At 43.0% G+C, this 21,500-nt stretch overlaps 1 protein-coding gene across 2 annotated transcripts in view; it reads left to right on the top strand.

Annotated features, from left to right (window-relative positions):
- Positions 1-14,858, top strand: part of pak5 (p21 protein (Cdc42/Rac)-activated kinase 5) — a 204,651-nt gene extending 189,793 nt beyond the window's left edge. For both annotated transcript variants that reach the window (XM_078230354.1, XM_078230353.1), the window contains 4 exons: positions 7,026-7,152; positions 8,218-8,343; positions 9,313-9,447; positions 13,683-14,858. In XM_078230354.1, coding sequence (XP_078086480.1) covers positions 7,026-7,152; positions 8,218-8,343; positions 9,313-9,447; positions 13,683-13,838 — 544 coding nt within the window. In that variant the 3' untranslated portion in view covers positions 13,839-14,858. The remainder of the gene's footprint in view (positions 1-7,025; positions 7,153-8,217; positions 8,344-9,312; positions 9,448-13,682) is intronic.
- The last annotated feature ends 6,642 nt before the right edge of the window (positions 14,859-21,500 follow it).

Below are 21,500 nucleotides of genomic sequence, written 5' to 3'. Positions count from 1 at the left end.
CATACCAGGCAACATCCTGGTAAATCTCCTCTGCACCCTTTCCAACACTTCCACATCCTTCCTATAATACGGCGACCAGAACTGTACGCAATACTCCAAGTGCAGCCGCACCAGAGTTTTGTACAGTTGCAACATGACCTCCTGGCTCTGAAACTCAATCCCTTGATAAAGGGCTAAAGGGTCATCTGTACTCGAAACGTCAGCTCTTTTCTCTCCTTACAGATGCTGCCAGACCTGCTGAGATTTTCCAGCATTCTCTCTGTTGGTTTCAGATTCCAGCGTCCGCAGTAACTTGCTTTTATCCAGGTTAAACTTGATGCAATTAATTCACTGTAATGAATGTTGGAAATGCCCATCAGCAAACGGAAAAGAAAAGAATGGCTTAGCAGGGTGAATTCACTAGTGCTGAGTCTCCAGGCCCACTCGAAGGAAGCACTGGTCAACATCAGGGGCAGGGCTACAACCTTGCAGTGAGAGTTCTTTTACTGGTGCTCCTTTGGAGAATGACTCCTTGCTGGAACCAGAAGATCAGTTAGATCCTTCATCAGAATTCAGTGGTATATGTAAATTATATAAGTAGCAAGCATCATTCATTTTGGACATCAGCTCCCTCCAAACCCAGAGTTTCTTTGTGCAGGCAGGGTAATGTATATATTGTATTAGCATATATAACGCTAGGGGCGGGATTTTACAGCTTCGCTCATCCCAAATCCCTCCCGAGGTCAACGGATCTCCCCATAACCACCCCTCATCCCCTCCAATTCCCGTGGCGGGCGGGACGGTAAAATTCCGGCCTTGATGTTACATCAGATCATAAGGAAAGGGAGTAGTTGAAGGCCATACGACTCCTTGAACCGGCTCCACCATTTAGTGCGATCATTATTGTTTGTCTGCCTCAACCCCATCTCCCCATATCTCTTGATTCCCTGAGAGACCATACATCTGTCTGTCGAAATCTTAAATAAAGCCAAAACATGGAACATTCACAAGCCATGGGGACAGGGAATTGATATGTTTCTCAACCTCACAAGCCATGTGAGGTGGATAGAGAATTGCAAACACTCCTAACCCTCTGAGTGAAGAGGTTTCGTGATAGGGAAACAGCCTCTCAGTATCTACCCTGTCAAGCCCCTTCAGAATCTTGTATGTTTCATTGAGATCATCTCTCACTCTTTTAAACTCCGGCAAATGTAAGTCCAATTTGCTCATCCTCTCGTCATAGGACAACTTTCTCATCCCAGCAACCAATCTAGTGAATCGTTGCCGTGCCACTTCCAATGCAAGCAATTCCCTTACATATGGAGCGCAAAACTGCATTTCAGGTACTCCAAGTGTGGTCTCACTGAAGCCCTGCACAATTGTAGTTAGGTTCTTGATTGGTAAGGGGATCAAAGGTTATGGGGAAAAGGTGGGAGAATGGGGTTGAGAAACATATCAGCCATGATTGAATGGTGGAGCAGACTTGATGGACCGAATGACCTAATTCTGCTCCTATATCTTATGGTCTAAATCTTCCTTATTCTTGAATTCCAACCCCCTTGCTCTAAAGGCCTGTATACCATTTATCATTCTAATTGCTTGCTGTACCTACATCGTAACTTCCTCTGTCCTTTGACTGAGTATACCCAAGTCTCTCTGATCATTAACATTTAAAAGCTTCACTTGCAACATCAGCAAACGTAAATACATTATTCTATCTCCCTCTTTGTAAAGAGCTGAGGCCCCAGAACTCCATTAATTACAACCTGCCAACTTCAACTTGCCCCAATTATCCCTCATCTCTGCTTCAAAGATCATAGGAAGTAGGAGCAGGGGAAGGCCATTCAGCCCATCGAGCCTGCTCCACCATTCAATAAGATCAAGGCTGATCTGATTGTGGCCATAATTCAATTTTCCTAACTGTCCCCCATACCCCTTGACTGCCTTGTAGATCGAAAATCTGTCTTGCTCAACGGTGAAAATATTCAATGACCCAGCCTCCACTGCTCTTTGTGGAAGCGAATTCCCAAGACGAGCGACTATCTGAGAGAAGAAATTCCTCCTCGTCTCTGTCTTGAACTTTTACTTTTAAACTGTGCCTCCCTAGTTCTCCCATACCAATTCTTGAGCCACACATTCTCTGATCCATTGACCCGAACAGGCGCCGGAGTGTGGCGACTAGGGGAATTTCACACATACTTCATTGCAGTGTGAATGTAAGCCTTACTTGTGACTAATAAATAAATTTTAAACTTTATTTACCCTGCGCCAATTTGCCAGTGGTTCAGGTAGTAATCCAGAGATTATTACCTTTGCAGCTCTGCTTTTTAACTTAGCCCTTAGCTTCTCGTCCTCCCTCAGCAGAACCTTTTGCTTAGTCCTACCTATATTGTTGGCACTCAATGTGAACTCTGACAACTGGATCCTTTCCCTCCTGCTCCAAGTTCCTCTTCCACCTGGAGGAAATATCCTTAACTCTGGCACCAGACAGGGATCACAAGCTTCAGGACTCGCACTCAGCTGCATGGAACAGTGTCCATCCCCCTAACTATACAGTCTCTGCTCTCCTCCACACAGGCTGCAAGAACCTTGAACTTGTTGGACAATCACAAAGACTGAGGCTCTTCCATTGCTGTCAACAGAATCACCGTATCTACCTTCCTGACCATTAACCAATCCTCCAACCATACCTCCAACTCCATGCCTCCTTATCTTGTGAATTAACCTTTTGTGTGGCACCTTATTGAAAGTCATTTGGGACAAGTATACTGCATCTGCCATGCCTGTTACTTCCTCAAAAGGCTCTAATTAATTTCTCAAACATGATTGCATGTAGTAAAACCGTGGATGACTTTGTCTGATCATACTGTGATTTTCGAAGTGCATTACAGATTCCAGCATTTTCCCAGAGACTGATATCAGGCCTGTCATTAGCTGTCTTCACTTTCCCTCTTGGATACCATCATCATGAGATATGTTATTATACTGAGATCAACACAATGTTGCTCCATACCGAGGCTGCTCTTATCGATACAGCTAAATCGGAATGGAATTCTGTGTTCAGTGTGATCTTCACGTTGATTTTAGGTTTACAGGCATGCATTTGCTGCACAAATCAAGCATCTAAGGACCTAAGACATACATCAATGCAAAGATGAATTTGCGCTGGGCGAGATAAAAATTTTATGCAGGGAAACCCAGACTTACTTCCCCATCAAAACCCCTCCCTCGATCGCACATAAAATCCACCAATATCGGGGACGGCGCAAAACTCCATCTGCAAGAACTTCAACTAGAGCTTTAGTAAACCAGGAGTAGGAATTACTTTCATAGACTTTCATAGAATCCTACAGTGCAGAAGGAGGCCATTCTACCCATCGAGTCTGCACCAACCACAATCCCACCCAGGCCTTATCGTAATAACCCCATGCATTTACCCTGGCTAGTCCCCCTGACACTAAGGAGAAATTTAGCATGGCCAATCCAGCCAACCCGCACATCTTTGGAGTGTGGGAGGAAACCGGAGGAAACCCACGCAGACACGGGGAGAACGTGCAGACTGCACACAGACAGTGACCCAAGCCGGGAATCAAACCCAGGTCCCTGGAGCTGTGAGGCAGCCATGCTAACCACTGTGCCGCCGTGCAGCCCCAATGTTAACCTGTTAAAAGTGTCAAAATCAATTTAACCAAACCCAAGAATCTTCCTTAATGGCGAAAAACATCATGACTTCATATTATTAATGCCCGTGAACTTATAATTCAAATGCTTCCTAACTTTGTGCTCTTCCTGAGATATAACTATATGATTAGCACTCTGTAATATGCCACAACAATTGAACAGACCTACCAGAAATTACATTTCCTTACCCCAAAATTATATTTGGAGTGGTGAGCCTGTGGAATTCATTACCACAGGAAGTCGTTGGTGCCAAAACAGTGAATGTATTCAGGAGGTGGCTAGATATAGCACTTGGGGTGAATGGGATCGAAGGTTATGGGGAGAAAGCAGGATCAGGCTATTGAGTTGGATGATCAGACATGATCGTGATGAATTGCGGAGCAGGCTCGAAGGACTGAATGGCCTCCTCCTGCTCCTATCTTCTATGTTTCTATGATGCCTAAGGGTTGGCCCAGTTTGTTTTGCCGTGGGATGGGGTCAGATTGGTCTCTCCAGCCTTTCCTTACCGAAAAAACAATGTGTGTCACCTGGCACGCAACATAGGGACCTGTGACATCTATTCTTTGGGAGGACCTGCGTTTCACTCCTGGAGCTTGGCCTATGCTTGGTTGATTTTTGTCAGCCAAGAGGGAGTGAATTTGAAGATTGCAAATTGTTTAAAGAGTTTACATTGTTACCACGGAAACGAGGTGCTGCTGATTGTCGCCTTTATGATCATCAATTTTTCCTTTGCAGATAATCAGTGTTATATCAGGAATTATCCAGCAAGATATTGGAAATTCTGCAAGCCTTTCTCCTACTTCCTAGGAACTGGAGTAGTGTTGGTTCATTCTGTGTAAATGGGACAATTTAAATGTGTGGTGTGTTGGACAATTGACAAAATCTGAAAGTGGATTGTACTATGTCAACTGTGCTTCAAGCAGAAATGCGTAATTTCTGCAATGTCTTCTAACCTTTTTCAGTCAACTGCCCACATTCTCCACTTTGATTGGGGTGGCACAGTAGTTAGCACTGCTTCCTCACAGCGCCAGGAACCTGGGTTCAATTCCGGCCTCAGGTGACTGTCTGTGTGAAGTGTGCAGGTTCTCCCCGTGGGTTTCCTCCGGGTACTCCAGTTTCCTCCCACAGTCCAAATATGTACAGGTTAGGTTGATTGCCCATGCTAAATTGTGCCTTAGTATCCCAAGATGTGCAGATTAGGGGGATTAACAGGGTAAATACATGAGGTCACAGGAATAGGGGCTGGGTGGGATTGTTGCCGGTGCAGGCTCGATGGGTCGAATAACCTCCTTCTGCATTGTAGGGATTCTGTGATTCTATGAAAACAGCAGAGCGTTATTTAGGAGTTGCCTTCTTGTGTCTATTTTTATCCAGAGGCCCAGACTAATGTTCTGGGGACATGGATTCAAATCCCATAAATCTGGAATTGAAAGTGGATAGTGACCACTTTCTGGCATTGATTGTCATAAAAATCCCATCTGGTTCACTAATGTCCTCTAGGGAAGGAAATCTGCCATCCTTACCCAGTCTGGCCTACCTGTAACTCCAGAGCCCACAGCAATGTGATCTACTCTTAAATGCCCTCTGAAATGGCCTAGGAAGCCAACAATGTTCAAGGGCAATTAGGGATAGACAGCAAATGCTGTCCTTGCCATTGGTGCCGACATGAAAGAATAAAGAAAAGAAATGTGTGCCAAGTAGCCCCACATCAAGGAAGAAGACCAAGAAAATGTTCTAAATATGGCAGTAGGCATTTCTAAGGGAAGGTGCAAACGTTTAGAAATCAATTTGATTTTTAAAAACATTTAATAATATATTGGGTGGGATTTTCCGGCCTCGCTCACCCCAAAACCAGAAAATCCTGCCTGAGGTCAATGGACCTCTGCATGATCCCGCCGCCCCCGCCCGCTATGATTCCCGTGGCAGGCGGGACACTAAAATTCACCCCATTGACTTACAGTTTTAACTTTGCAATGTTCATGTTATTCCAGCCCCCATGTTTTCCCTGTAGTCAGGTTTTTGAACAGATGGTTTTGTTTTGCCATATGGCTGTTCGAGCACATTGAACCATCTCTCGGTGGGTTAATGATACCTTTTGCATTGCACTTCCAAACTCTACTCTGTCGGCTCGATTGAGATAATGATTTATTTTTGTGATTAAATTCCCAAGAATTAGCATTTCTTTGCTGCGTTTTATGTCTTGTGAAATCTGGTGACTTGGTTCTTCCAATTTTGCCCCAGGCAAGATGCGCAACCTTAAAACGTATTTCAGTTTCGTGTAACATTGTGAGCTGCGCTCGCCCTAAGGCTGGAAAATCCCATCCAAGGTTAGGGGACCTTTGCATGGTCCGTGTCCCGCCCGCCACGATTCCGTAGAAAATTCCGGTGCATGTGTCGATGAATCCTATATTTCTCCAGATTACTTTCCAAATTTTGTTAAGAAGAATTAGAGATTACCATTTGATGGTAACTAAGAGTAAAAAGAAAGCTGAACCAATTATAGATGTTCCACAACAGGTCATTCATTGGATATTTGAATTTGATTAAAGTTTTTGACTGGTTCAGTTGGAAGAAGGAAAGTATATTTATTGGGTAATCATTAAGAATAAAATCAACTCCATAATCCAGGATAGAATCCATATAATCCCTGCAGTGCAGAAGGAGGCTATTCGGCCCATCGAGCCTGCATGGACCACTATCCCACCCAGGCCCTACTCCTGTGACCCCACTCGTTTACCCTGCTAATCCCCCTGACACTAGGGTCAATTTAACATGGCCAATTAACCTAACTCGCACATCTTTGGAGTGCGGGAGGAAATCAAAGCACCCGGAGGAAACTCATGCAGACATGGGGAGAAAGTACAAATTCCACACAGACAGTGACCCGAGGCCGGAATTGAATCTGGGACCCTGGCGCTATGAGGCAGCAGTGCTAACCACTGTGCCGCCCAGAAATTCTTGACTTGTTTTCCTGATTGCATACAGTTCATAGTGCACCGCTATACTGTTAGAAAGTTGAAAAAGCAAGCTGTCAAATAAGATCAAAGGATTAAACAATAGCACCTTCTATTCATTTCCATTGGGCCAAGGGAAACAGATCCTGAACAAATCTTATTCAATTTGGAAGAGAAGTAGAATAACACAAAATCCAACTTTGCTCCCTAATCCACAACCCCAATGTTTTAGCAAAAAAAAACTGTGTGACAAAGGTTGGGATAGAATTAAAATCTTTTTGGACATATATGTGGACCAGGCTGTGGCACGGATCATGATAACATCAGTAAGTGACCTGGAGTGGAAGATATTTTTTCTATTTAGCAGTGAATAGTTGTAACCATGTGTTTTTTTGTGTCTTTTGTTTGCAGAATGAATGAAGAACAAATAGCAACAGTTTGCTTTTCTGTTTTGAAGGCTCTATCATATCTTCATTCTCAGGGAGTCATCCACAGGGATATAAAGAGTGACTCTATACTTCTAACCAGTGACGGCAGGGTAAGCAATATTGTTGATAGTTTTCCCTACAATCTGTGTCATAATTGGATGACTAAGTAATTAATGGAATGTGATTAACACATCGCTCCACGATTGGCAGCATTAGCTGAACAATTCTGAGTGTGCCAATAACTCCACTAGCAATGAATTTAAGATAATCGTTCCAGCTCATAATGTGGCTCATTTAAGCTTGCTAGACATATCTTCACACACAAGGACCAGTTCTCTGCAGGCAAAGGGAATATGTTTAGGCCTTACACCTTTATTGAACTATCTGAGAGCTTAGGGAATCTATAGTTTCCTGCTGCTTTCTCTCTGGCAATGCCTTGGCCAATCAGAGTCAACTTACCAACCAATCAGCACCTTTGTCTCCTGTAGTATAAATTGTTGTGATAGTTTGAAATTTGGCATTCTTGCGTTTGTGCTGATGAGTGCAAGATGAAAAGCTTCAGCAACATGTCTCTCTTTTCAGCTTTGAACAAAGAACAAAGAAAATTACAGCACAGGAACAGGCCCTTCGGCCCTCCAAGCCTGCACCGACCATGCTGCCCGACTTAACTAAAACTCCCTACCCTTCCAGGGACCATATCCCTCTGTTCCCCATCCTATTCATGTAGTTGTCAAGATGCCCCTTAAAATTCACTACCATATCCGCTTCCACTACCGGCAACGAGTTCCAGGCGCCCACTACTCTCTGTGTAAAAAATCTGCCTCGTACATTTCCTTTAAACCTTGCCCCTCACACCTTAAACCTCTGCCCCCTAGTAATTGACTCTTCTATCCTGGGAAAAAGCTTCTGACTATCCACTCTGTCCATGCCTCTCATAATCTTGTAGACTTCTATCAGGTCTCCCCTCAACCTCCGTCGTTCCAGTGAACGATTATATGGTTAATAGGATGTTAGTATATTTAATAACCAGTGAGAAACCACAGAAACCTTTTCCACTTTTACTCCCAGCATTTATAGTTTAAGTTGTAGGACTTGCAAAAGAAACACCTTGAGGATAATAGTAGGTGATAGTTTTGCACAGGAACTTGACTTTACTATTTTATGTTTTGTTTTAGATTAAATTGTCAGATTTTGGGTTCTGTGCTCAAGTGTCAAAAGAAGTCCCGAGGAGGAAGTCCCTGGTTGGAACGCCATACTGGATGGCTCCAGAGGTCATCTCCAGATTACCTTATGGAACTGAAGTAAGAATAAGACCACCTGGGATTGTGCAGCATGTTTCCATGTGAGACCAGACTTGGTGGTGTGAGAATACTGTGCCTTTAAGAGGTGTATTTTTATCATCTTTCTTGAAAGGGGTATGTTTAGAATTCAGCTCTGTTAACATGGTGCTGATTTGTCTGCACCAGGCAGCTCAGATGCTGAGAATACAGGCTAAGTGTTGATTTTAGCCAGGGATATATTTGTTTTAATCTGAGTTGATGCATTTTTTTGTTTATTTTTGTTTTTTGCCCCTGGGGTTTCAGAGTCGGGTTTGATTAGGTTGATTGGCAAGGGACAGAGTCATTTGCTAAAGGGAGGATTTAAGCTTACAGAGAAAAACAAGCCATTTCTGCTTGGTTCTGAAAGAAACAAGAGGTCTCCCTCTCTCTCTCTCTCTGGAGGCTTCTGTTTTGCAGCTTTCAGAAGACAAGTGTCTCTCCAGAAGTGTTCAAACTATGACTGTCTGAACAAGTTCAAAACACATAAGCCTGCGTTGTTTGCTAACTGATGTTGTAGAGGAGTTTAAGTCTATAAGAGTAATATTGCTTAATTGGAACTAATAGAGATAGGTAAGCTGTTAAGAATTGTATCTTGTCATGTTTAAGTGGTAAAAGTTGAGCTAATTCATTCATTATCATTAAACTGTATTGTAAAAATAAAGTTTGTTTTGATAAAAGCTTCCTAGTATGTCACTAGAATCACACCTGGGGTGAAACACCATATCCTCCCAATAATGCCAAAAATAGTTGGGGTCTCGTCTAACTTCATAATATCTTTGGGGTTTCTGACCTGGTCCCTGACAGAAGTCTCTAAATTATAACATTTAATGGCATGAATCACAATGCATTGTTAAATTTTTAATTATATCCGGACTATTGATTCAGGGGCCGTGATCGAGATATTAGATTATTTTTGTGTGTTTTAATGGATGAAATTAAATTATTTTTCAGGTGGATATATGGTCTCTTGGGGTCATGGTAATAGAAATGGTGGATGGTGAACCACCGTACTTCAATGAGCCACCACTCCAAGCCATGAGGAGAATACGAGACAATCTCCCCCCAAGATTAAAAGATGTACACAAGGTAGAATTTCCAAACTAGTTCTTTCAAATCATCTCAGACAATTTATCTTTCAGCAAGCGGGGTTTGGTTTTAATCCAGAGTGAGGTGACTCCAAAAAAAACACTTGCTGGCCAAGGTTTCAGGCTAGCTTCAATGGAGTGATTAGGGAGAAAACAAGGAGGGGCTTTATGTGGGGGCTTTATGCTTCCAAGATGGCGCGGAGCCTGCCGATTTCGTGTGAGCTGTGCCCAGCATACCATCTAATTCTATCTTTTACAATTGCTCTATGCTTTTAAAACTGTAACTCTTATAAACTTTCTATCAATGTTCTAATTCAATACCTCATATTAAGTTGATCTTTCTGTACACCCTAATTATGACTATAATGCTACGTTCTGCACCCTCTCCTTTCCTCCTCTATGAACGGTATGCTTTGTCTAGTGTGCAAGAAACAATACTTTTCACTATATACTAATACATGTGACAATAATAAATCAAATCAAATGTAACGTTTCAGGAATGAGTAGGTCACCAGAGGTGGTGCTGTTATCAACTGCTGCCTAACTTCAGTGGCTGCAATCAGTTGTGCTGCCCTTTTTCTCTGTGTCTCCCTCACCTTTCTCCAAACTTTCAGTCTCAAATGATGCCTTGTCCAGTTGCTTTGCTTCAGGAAACTGCAATCCGCTCTGTAATTTCAGATGGTGCAATGTGTCGCACGCTACAATGACGCAGCGCACTTTTGTGCAGGCCATTTTGCAACAAGTCTCCAGACCTATTCAGCCAGTTGAACTTTCACTTCAGTAGTGCAGTGTCCTGCTCAGTAATGTTCCAGGTAACCCCACACCAGTGATTATATACCTTAGTTGTTCAGTTTAAAAGACTAATAGAGTGCTGGCCTTTAACTCTTAGAGGGTTGGAATACAAAGAGGAGAAGGTTATGTTCCTTGTGACAGAGCTCTGGTTGGTTAGACCCCATCCGAAAGATTGCATTCAGTTCTGGGCACTGCCCCTCTGGACAGATATATTGGCCTTAGAGTGGGGGGTGAGGGTGGCGGGTGCAGTGCAGATTGACCAGAATAATACTGGGCTGAAAGGTTAATTATGAGGACAGATTGTATAGTCTTGGCTTGTATTCCCCTGGATATCGGGGAGGGGATGACCGAGTGTTATTGTCACTAGACTATTAATCCAGAAACTTAGCTAATGTTCTGGGGACCCGGGTTCGAATTCCACCACGGCAGGTAGTGGAATTTGATTATAAAAAATATCTGGAATTAAGAATCTACTGATGACCATGAAACCATGGTCGGGAAAACCCATCTGGTTCGAAGGGTCAGATGACCTACTCCTGCTTCTATTTTCTGTGTTTCTATGTAATTCTCTCTTCCAGAAATGTAGCTGGCTCTTGGGGTCAAGAGGCAATGGCTTACAAAGTGCCTGTTGACACCTGAGCAGCTAAGATACTGTCACTGCCTTGTGACTGTCAGAAACCTTATTGAACACAGTATAGAATCCATAGGATCCCTACAGTGCAGGAGGAGGCCATTCGGCCCATTGAGTTTGCACCGGCAACAATCCCACCTAGATCCTATCCCCATAACCCCACATATTTACCTCGCCAATCTCTCTAACCTACACATCCCGGAACACTAAGGGGCAGTTTCGCATGGCCAATGCACCTGTGGGGGGGGGGGGGGGGGGGGGGGGGAGAAACCGGAGCACCCGGAGGAAACCCATGCAGACACGAGGAGAACATGCAAACTCCACACAGACAGTGACCCAAGTCGGGAATCGAACCCGGGTCTCTGGCGCTGTGAGGCAGCAGTGCTAACCACTGTGGCACCGTGCCGTCCTCAGCAAGTTGGGCAATGGACAGTGCGCATGATCTGCCAAATTGCAAAGCATGGGGGTTGGAATAGCGGCAGGAGCGGAAAATCTCGTGAGATGTCCAAATCGACTTGCACTGAAACTCTCATCTTCAAATTAGACAAGAAAAAGTTATTCGATATGTGCAAATCTCTGATGAACTCTAACACCGCTTCAGAATCGATTTGTACTGCATTTTCTTAAAGGCAGAATTGCACATCGTGGCATGTTCTGATTAATAATTAATGTTTCTCTTTTGATTTGGGGACGTTAGAGATATTATTTATACTTCATATTGGGGCTTTCTATCTTGCTCTTGTGAGGTAACATCTTCATTCGGTTTTTCAATGTGAGCATGACTCAAATGTAGAGAGGAAATTTAATTGAAACTGTGAGTGGTGAATACATCACCTTTCAGATGAAGGATGATTACCTGAGAAGTTCAATTAATGTCAGTAATTGAATTCTAGTCTTTTGCTTATCTTCTGTTCCAACTCGAGGTCAATCTTGTCTTTAGGCAAGTATGCAAATATTTAACTTTATTTTTAGGTATGTAGGTAAATTCCTTGCCCTTGATTGGCTCAATAAACTTCCAATTAAATAGCAGCAAATCATAAATAGTTACGGAATGTGCCAATCAACATTCAGAAACCAGAAATTAATATTCATCTCTGTCAAACTACTCGCGATTAGAAAAAAAAACAACCAAAGAAGCAAAGTGGAATCGATCGGATAAAATATTATTGCAAAATATTTTTTAATTGGCCATTTGCATTCTCCACTAGTTTAAGCAGGTTACTAGTGCAAGTGAAGGTGTTGAGAAATTACAGGATTTATTATTTTATTTAGTGTCGCAAGTCGGCTTACATTAACACTGCAATGAAGTTACTGTGAAAATCCTCTGGCCGCCACACTCCGGCGCCTGTTCGGGTACGCGGAGGGAGAATTTAGCCTGGCCAATGCACCCTAACCAGCACGTCTATAGGACTGTGGGAGGAAACCGGAGCACCCGGAGGAAACCCACAATGACCCAAGCCGGGAATCGAACCCGGGTCCCAGGAGCTGTGAGGCAGCAGTGCTAACCACCGGGCCGATTTGCAAGAAAATAACTAAACTTGTCTGTCCAATCTAATTTCCTGTGTTTGGTTAATTATTTATTTATCATCAAATATCTCAGCCTCTCCGAAACGCTGAGAGTTTTTAAGTTTGTTGCTTTGCCAGCACCATCGCAGGGAGATGAAGAGGTTTGATTAATCTATAAATTTACCGAGCCTTGTATCTGTAATTTCCCACGTGTCGTAATTTGAGCATTTTCACTGCAAAGGAGGATTATAGCTTGCTTCTGTTATAGTCAGTGCAATAATCTAGAGCGCAGGTGAAAGCCTGAGGAGAGTAAGGTGGTCACTTAAAAACTCCAAAACAAAATGTGAACTCTGAAATGTTTCATGAAGGTATGTTTTGATGGGAACACTATTTGTGCTCCTGTTTGACTACTGATGGTGCGAGACAGGAAATCAGAAAGGGTGCGATACTAATCAGGAAACACACACATACATATAATCCCGGTTTGGGTCACTGTCTGTGCGGAGTCTGCATGTTCTCCCCGTGTCTGCGTGGGTTTCCTCCGGGTGCTTCGGTTTCCTCCCACAGTCCAAAAGACGTGCTGGTTAGGTGGATTGGCCATGCTAAATTCTCCCTCAGTGTACCCGAACAGGCACCGGAGTGTGGAGACTAGAGGATTTTCACAGTAACTTCATTGCAGTGTCAATGTAAGCCTACTTGTGACACTAATAAATAAACTTTATATATTTTATATATATATAAAACACACAAACACCACACACAAACACAATGAGAGAGGAAACCACACAACGGAAAGAAGGCTGGTGATCCAAAGGCAACCTAGAGCAAGAGAGGCAAAAAAACTCAATCCAGGGAAAAGCAAATTGGAAGCGGTTGAAAGAGAATGGTAGACAGACAGGGATTGCAGAGAGAGCAGCAGACAAATGCGTACAGAAAACAGGAGAAAAACAGAAGCACAAAGGCAGGCATAACATTTAAAAGATTCAAAAATGGAATGTGAGGATGGCGTACAGGTTCAGAGGAAGATACACAAAGGTATATAGTAACATGATGAAGCTTCACCAGAAAACATGATTTTTAAATGGATGCATTATGGACAAGTGGATTTTGTTTTTTAATTATTGATCTTAATATAATGAACCAACATAATTATGGCATTTGCGAATAGATGTAAGGAAAAAGTAAATGTGTTGTTAATCTGTGAGCAAGTTGAATATTTCTCTGAGACAGTTGGAAGGTAATGTGGAATGTTCTCCATTTTCAGACCCTTTATTTCATGTTTTTTTTTTTCTCTTGACGTGCTTTAGGCTTCATCCGTGCTGCGATCGTTCCTGGACTTGATGTTAGTGAGGGATCCTTTACAAAGGGCATCCGCACCAGAATTAATAAAGCATCCGTTCCTCAAGCTAGCCGGACCCCCGTCCTGTATTGTACCTCTCATGAGGCAGTACAGATATCGCTGAATGGAGAGAACCTCTGAGCACATCATTGAAATGAGAATTAAACAATAGACGACAGCACCGGAAAATGTGAATGAAGAAGGCTGAAGGGTGTCACAGTGAAAACAGATTACGACCTTTCTCGAAACTGCGGTTCAAAGATATACAAAGCAAAAATAAAGGAATATGTATCGCGCGTTGTACTCCAGTCCCCTGAGCTGCTGGTGTACCAAGTGCCGCAGTGTAATCAATCAGGCAGTCGTGAGGTGTGTTTCTCATGATTTGGCTGGTGACTTCAATCGGTACCTTCCGGAGCCTAGTTTCCTCGGGAGGTCAGTTTGACTGTCTTTCAACATGTGCAGGGGACGAAATTCGTGTCAGGCTCGAAGGCTCAGACTTTGTAATAGAGTGCAGCACATTCAGGACTCTCCTGCAGAGTCTGGCTCAGTGAAATGTGTGGAATTTGTATTTCTATAAAATGGTGACTTTTTTTTTCCTTTGGTACGCACTTTTTCCACACTAGACGTGCAATGTATTTTGGATTGGATTTGTATCTTACCTACCTTGTTTTTTTTTCCTTCTCTGAAAAACTAACAGTATTTTGTGGTGCAGTAACTGTTGTGATAGCAATCAGTATTAAGAGAATATTTTCAGGGACATTAACAAGACCTTTACATGGGTGGGGTTTGTCACTTTGTAGGAGGAAATGCTTTGAGTTGCATTCATTAACGAACTTGTTCCAAATTTATTTACTGAAACAGACTTGAGGCACTGCATTGGTCACTAAATAACTTGTTCGTTTTGATACATTAACACAATTTTGCTTGACCACGTGATACTTTATGATTTTTTTAAAAATAATTTTTGCTGCTGTCTACTCGTCAGTGAATGTTTATAACATTAAATTAAATGTGATGTTTGTTAAATGTGGTTGCATGTTGACAGTCATGCAAAGTTTGATGGAAACTTAGTAAGCTATAGTACTGCATTGAGTGACACTTGTGCGCCTCTACAGAGGAAATAAATGATGCTGGTTATTTATTTAAAAAATTAATGCCTTTGCTTTGCCGCAACATTCACAAAGGGCCAAAATTCCCCGATGTCGTACCACCGCTGCCAATGAGAACGGAGAATTTGGAGCTCACAGCAGTGGGGCTGGAGAATCCCAGCTGCGGACAAGGTTGGAGAATACCAGCCATCGCAAAATACCTAAGTTTGCATTTACAACACTCATCTGTCAGATTATCAGTTTTTTTTTATTCATCTGTGGGACATGGACTTTGCTGGCTGGCCAGCATTTGCACTGTTCTCAAGACCACATCGGCAATGACACTGGAGATTACTGCAACGTCCTTGGCTTCCTGTGGATGCCAGTAATTCCATAACCACTGTAGGTCTGAAGGATTGGCTATGGCTATGGCGACCCCAGTCCAACGCCGGCACCTCCACATCCGATTTCTGACAGACCCATCTTAGGCATCTCAATCTCTGTTGCTAGTTGTCCGAGGGCAGTTAAGTGTCAACCACATTACTGTGGGCTCTGGAGTCACATGTAGGCCCAGGTCAGGTAAGGATGGCAGATTTCCTTCCCTAAAGGACACAAGTGAAGCAGATGGGTTTTTCCCGACAATCAATAATGGTTTCATGGTCATCAGTAGATTCTTAATTCCAGATTTATTTTATTGAATTCAAATTTCACCATCTGCCGTGGCAGGATTCGAACCCGGGTCCCCAGAGCAGTAGCTGAGTTTCTGGATTAATAGTCCAGTGATAATACTGCTAGGCCATTGCCTCCTCATGAATGACACCTTTTGGCGGCAAGATTGTTGTGGTTGTCTTTGGTTTAGTAATTTCACTGTTAACTAGAAAATTGATGTACCATCAGGAAAGTAAACAATAAGGAATGGATGTTATGAATGACTATGAAATCAAACTTGCACCAAGTCCCATTCACACATCATTCCTGTGTGTGCTGACCTAGTTTTTGGTTAAATAACAGTGCAGAAAGAAGCCATTTGGCCCATTGAGCTTGCACTGACTCTCTGACTGACACTAAGGAGCAATTTAGCATAGCCAGTCCACCTAACCTGCACATCTTTGGACTGTGGGAGGAATCCAGAGCACTCAGGAAACCCATGCAGACACGGAGAGATTCCAGCCTTGGGTCAGTCTCTGTATGGGGTTTGCACGTTCTCCTCATGTCTGTGAGAGTTCCCTCCGGGTGCTCCGGTTTCCACGCACAGTCCAAAGATGTGCAGATTAGGGGGATTAGCGGGGTGAATACTTGGGCCTGGATGGGATGGGATGCTCAGTCGGTCAGTCAGTGCAGACTTGATGGGCCAAATGGTCTCCTGCACTGTAGGGATTCTATGGTTCCCCAAACAATATATTTTTCACCTACATAGAGCATTCTAATTAGGTTCAAGAAAAAGTTTCCCAACACTTGATGTGCTCGGAGGCCCTCTCCATTATATGTTGACATGTTGGCACATTATCAAACAGGTAAGACCACAGTTCCCTGGTAACATTTGGATCTATTCCCCCCCCCCAACCCCATACTATTGTTGTCCAGCCTCCTCTTTGTGCTCGGAATAAGACCAATTGAAATACAGGACTGTTCTCAAGACCACATCGTCAATGACACTGGAGATTATTGCAATGTCCTTGGCTTCCTGTGGATGCGAGTAATTCCATAACCACTGTAGGTCTGAAGGGTTGGCTATCTGATATCTGACAGATCCAGTTTAGGCATCTCAATCTCTGTTGCTAATCCAGATGCCCAGGGTAATACTCTGGATACAGGATTCAAATCTCACCCCAGCAGCTGGTGGAATTTAAGTTTAATTAAATAAATCTGGCATATAAAGCTACTCGGTGAAGACGACCATCACTGATCGTTGTAAAAGCCCATCTGGTTTATTAATGTCCATTAGGGAAGGAAAGACTTTGTCCTTACCCAGTGTGGACTCCAGACCCATAGTAATGTGGTTGACTCTTCAAGGCCCCTTTGAAATGGCCTAGTAAGCCACTCCGTTCAAGAGCAATTAGGGATGGACCTAAAATGATGGCCTTGCCCTACATCACATGAAAGAATGAAGAAAATTAAAGCATAGAATGGTAAACCTTTAGAGATGGGGCATGATTCAGGGTAGCTTTAAGAATGGCTGACTTCACGGGCTACCATCAAAGTGGTGAATACACTCAACTAGATCCAGCAAATAAGGAACATTATGAAAATGAATTTGAACATTTGAGAAATGCATGAACATTCTAGAAGGATTTTACAAGTAAGCTTCATGGGGACACATTACAATCAAATATTGGAGCTGGAGTTTCATTGAGTGCATGTTTTTTTAATGTGCACTTGAGTAAATAAAACTGATGTACATGGCCAATAGATGTAGAAAGGAATATGTAAAATATATAACAGTAATATTGGCCTCCCCCTGCAGAATACTCTGCATATGAGGGCAAAACAACCTATCTCAAAATCTTAACCTGCAATTTTGTTTGTCAGGTGCCTTAGTACAATATTGGTGCGACCCCTTTATAGTATTGTGATTGAACCAGATAAAGAGAATGTGCTCCACAGCTCAATTTTCCATTCAAACCCTGTGAAGGATGTACTCTAATCTGTTGTTCCAAAGTTTGTGCTGGGACCTGGGAACAAACGATTACACCTGTTGAGTATTTTTTTTATTCATTCGTGGGACGTGGGCGTCGCTGGCTGGCCAGCATTTATTGCCCATTCCTAGTTGAGAGTCAACCCATTGCTGTGGCTCTGGAGTCACATGTAGGCTAGACCAGGTAAGGACGGCAGATTTCCTTCCCTAAAGGACATTAGTGAACCAAATGGGTTTTTCTGACATTCGACAATGGTTTCACGGTCATCAGTAAATTCTTAATTCCAAATATTTCTTATTGAATTCAAATTCCACCATCTGCCATGGCAGGATTCGAACCCGGGTCCACAGAACGTTAGCTGAGTTTCTGGATTAACAGTCAAGCGATAATACCACTAGGCATCGCCTCCCCCTATAGATTGGAAGAAAATCAATGTCAGGACTCAAAGACGTCAAATGCAGGCAATACCTGTGGGTGATATTTATGGATAAGTTGTTAATAAAATGAGGCACTGGCTTGAAATCACCACTCTGAGAGTGAGCACTATTAACCTAATCCCCCCTCCAGCAAACTATCAGCAAATAGTCATTGTAAGTGCAGGTATCATGTCAGTAGAAAACAGTGATGGACTATTTGTCCTTGTTTAGTGTTTCTAACGATTCCTACCCCTCCAAGGTTATCAATGAAGAATGACACAGCTTTCATCAGCAACAGAACAAATCAAATGAGTATTCTACTCCAGAGCAGACACATGAAGAAGTTTTAAAGTTTATTTATTAGTGTCACAAGTAGGCTTACATTAACACTGCAATGAAGTTACTGTGAAAATCCCCTAGTCGCCACACTCTGGCACCTATTTGGGGAGACTGAGGGAGAATTTAGCATAGCCAATGCACCTGACCAGCACATCTTTCCGACTGTGGAAGGAAACCGAAGCACCCGGAGGAAACCCACGCAGACATGGGGAGAACATGCAAACTCCGCACAGACAGTGACCCAAGCTGGGAATCGAACCCAAGGTCTGGCACTGTGAGGCAGCAGTGCTAACCACAGCACACAAGAAGTCCCACAACACCAGGTTAAAGTCCAACAGGTTTATCTGGAATCACGAGCTTTAGGAATGCTGCTCCTTCATCAGGTGAATACTCAGGTGTAAATGATGTGCTTCACCTACATTTAAAAAATAAATGAATTTTGGGCAGCACGGTGGCACAGTGGTTAGCACTGCTGCCTCACAGAGCCAGGGACCCGGGTTTGATTCCCGGCTTGGGTCACTCTGTGCGGAGTCTGCACATTCTCCCCGTGTTGGCATGGGTTTCCTCCGGGTGCTCCAGTTTTCTCCCACAGTCTGAAAGACATGCTAGTTAGGTGCATTGACCCGAACAGGCCCCGGAATGTAGCAACTAGGGGATTTTCACAGTAACTTCGTTGCAGTGTTAATGTAAGCCTTACTTGTGACTAATGAATAAACTTTAACTTTAAAAACGTTTTACTTTACTTTAAATTGCCTTCATTATAAAAAATAGACATAAGACCTGGAAGACATATTACAGTTGAGTATCTACCTCAAAACCTCAATTACTAGTACAAATGGCACAGGTTGCCAGAACAAGGTTGGTTTTCATTTAGAATGAGAACGACAGTGATGATAGATTAAATGTGTTATGCACTTTCAATGCTAAAAATATATTTCACATTGTTTCATGCTGTAACTAACTAACAGACTTTCAAAAAATTAGAGGTCTTAATGATAATCTTGTCCTGGTTATATTCCTGTATTGCTGACTCTTCTGAAAGAGATAGAGAATTTGGTGGCATGGTACAACGACAATAATCTCTCCCTCAATGTCAGTAAAATGAAGGAAAGTCATCGACTTCAGGAAGTGTAGTGGAAAACATGCCCCTGGCTACATCAATGGGGATTAAGTGGAAATGGTCAAGTTCTTCAAGTTTCTAGGTGTCCAGATCACCAACAACCTGTCCTGGTCCCACCACACTGATGCTATAGTTAAGAAAGCCCACCAACACCTTTACTTTCTCAGGAGGCTAAGGAAATTTGGCATGTCCGCTACGACGCTCACCAACTTTTACAGATGCACCATAGAAAGCATTCTTTCTGGTTGTATCACAGCTTGGTATGGCTCCTGCTCTGACCGTGACCACAAGAAACTACAAAGGGTTGTGAACATAGCCCAGTCCATCACACAAACCAGCCTCCCATCCATTGACTCCGTCTACACTTCCCGTTACCTCAGAAAAGCAGCTAGCATAATCAAGAACCCCACACATCCTGGACATTCTCTCTTCCACTTTCTTCCATCGGTAAAAAGAAACAAAAGTCTGACATCAGGTACCAACCGACTCAAGAACAGCTTCTTCCCTGCTGCTGTCAGACTTTTGAATGATCCTACCCTATATTAAGCTGATCTTTCTCTGCACCCTAGCTATGACTGTAACATTACATTCTGCACCCTCTCCTTTCCTTCTCCCCTATATAGTCTATGAACAGTATGCTTTGTATAGTGCGCAAGAAACAATACTTCTCACTGTATCCCAATGACAATAAATCAAATCTTCATAGAAGCTTTGTGTCCAGAAGAAATTGGACTTTCATTAACTTTAAATTATAATTCCAGGTATAAAAGTAGCAAAAAAACTATTTGAATTAATTTGCAGGGTAGATTGGCACAGTGGCACAGTGGTTAGCACTGCTACCTCATAGCACCAGAGACCCTGGTTTGATTCCCGGCTTGGGTCACTGCCTGTGTGGAGTTTGCACATTCTCCCCATGTCTGCGTGGGTTTCCTCCAGGCGCTCCAGTTTCCTCCCACAGTCCAAAGGTGTGCTGCCTAGGTGGATTGGTCATGCTAAAATTGCCCCTTAGTGTCAGGGGGACTAGCTAGGGTAAATGCATGGAGATATGGGGATAGGGCCTGGGTGGGATTGTTGTCGGTGCAGACGCGATGGGCTGAATGGCCTCCTTCTGCACTGTAGGGATTCTGATTCAAGATCCTATCTAATGTAAGAGCTAACTTAAACCAAAATTGAAAAGTTTGTACAACAAGTTTTATTGGCCATCGTACTAATAGAATGGTTTATTCTTTTAATTATATATATATGTGTATATAATATATATTTAATTATATTATATTGCAAAACAAAAATGAATATGTTTACATTTATAGTTCAGTTATCCTCACCATCTATTTTTAATATGAATTTTTCTTCATCTGAAAACCTGCCAGGGTTGATACGAATACAATGTTTCACCATCTGTTTAACTTTTCCTCTCGAATTTAAAACAAATTAAGAGCCGCATTATAGCCGACAGTGGCTTCGTGACTGGGAGGCGGTGATTAGTCACATCGCCCAGACATCATGAAATGTTTCTCCCAACAATGACATAAGTGAGCGAGTGACAGAGGAAGGACCTCACAACACAGGACCTGGCAGGACTGACCTGGGCTGGTCGAGCTTTGGGAAAGGGGGAGGGCAGAGGGGGTTGAGGGGGGGGGGGGGATCAGCACAAAACTGACAGTAAATTAAACAGTTATAAAATCCCCGTGAATTTGACCGACTTTATTTTAAAAGCAGCAAACTGCTTTATTGGGTGGAATTTTATCGGCACGTACGTCCGAGGCCAACAGAGAATGCCGTTTTCCGAACCTTGCCCGCCCCCAGAATCTGGGTCGGCGTGCTGGCAAAATTCCGGCCATTGGGTTTCAAAAGAAGGCTCAACTGCAAATAAAGCCGAGTGGTTTTCCATTCTATTAGCTTGGTGGAATTCTCCCGGGAATCGTAGCGGGTGGGGGATGGACAACACAAAGGTCCATTGACCTTGGGCGGGATTCTCCAGTTTCTGGGCGAGCGCGGCCGGAGAATCCCACCCACACAATAAGGAATTTTGGGGAAATGACACCACTGTGTATAAACAGATGGTTATTTTTAAAATATGTCTTTAAAAGAAAGATGTAATTACTAGGTGTTTCCTCCCGCCTATTACAACTAACAAAAGTATTTTTTCATGGACAGTTTTATTATGGAGGAGGGGGGGTCACTTTC

This window comes from Mustelus asterias, chromosome 15, assembly GCF_964213995.1.
Source record: "Mustelus asterias chromosome 15, sMusAst1.hap1.1, whole genome shotgun sequence".
Taxonomy (NCBI): Eukaryota; Metazoa; Chordata; class Chondrichthyes; order Carcharhiniformes; family Triakidae; genus Mustelus; species Mustelus asterias.
The sequence above is the reverse complement of the archived record's forward strand: the minus strand, read 5'-3'. Positions and strand labels throughout refer to the sequence as shown.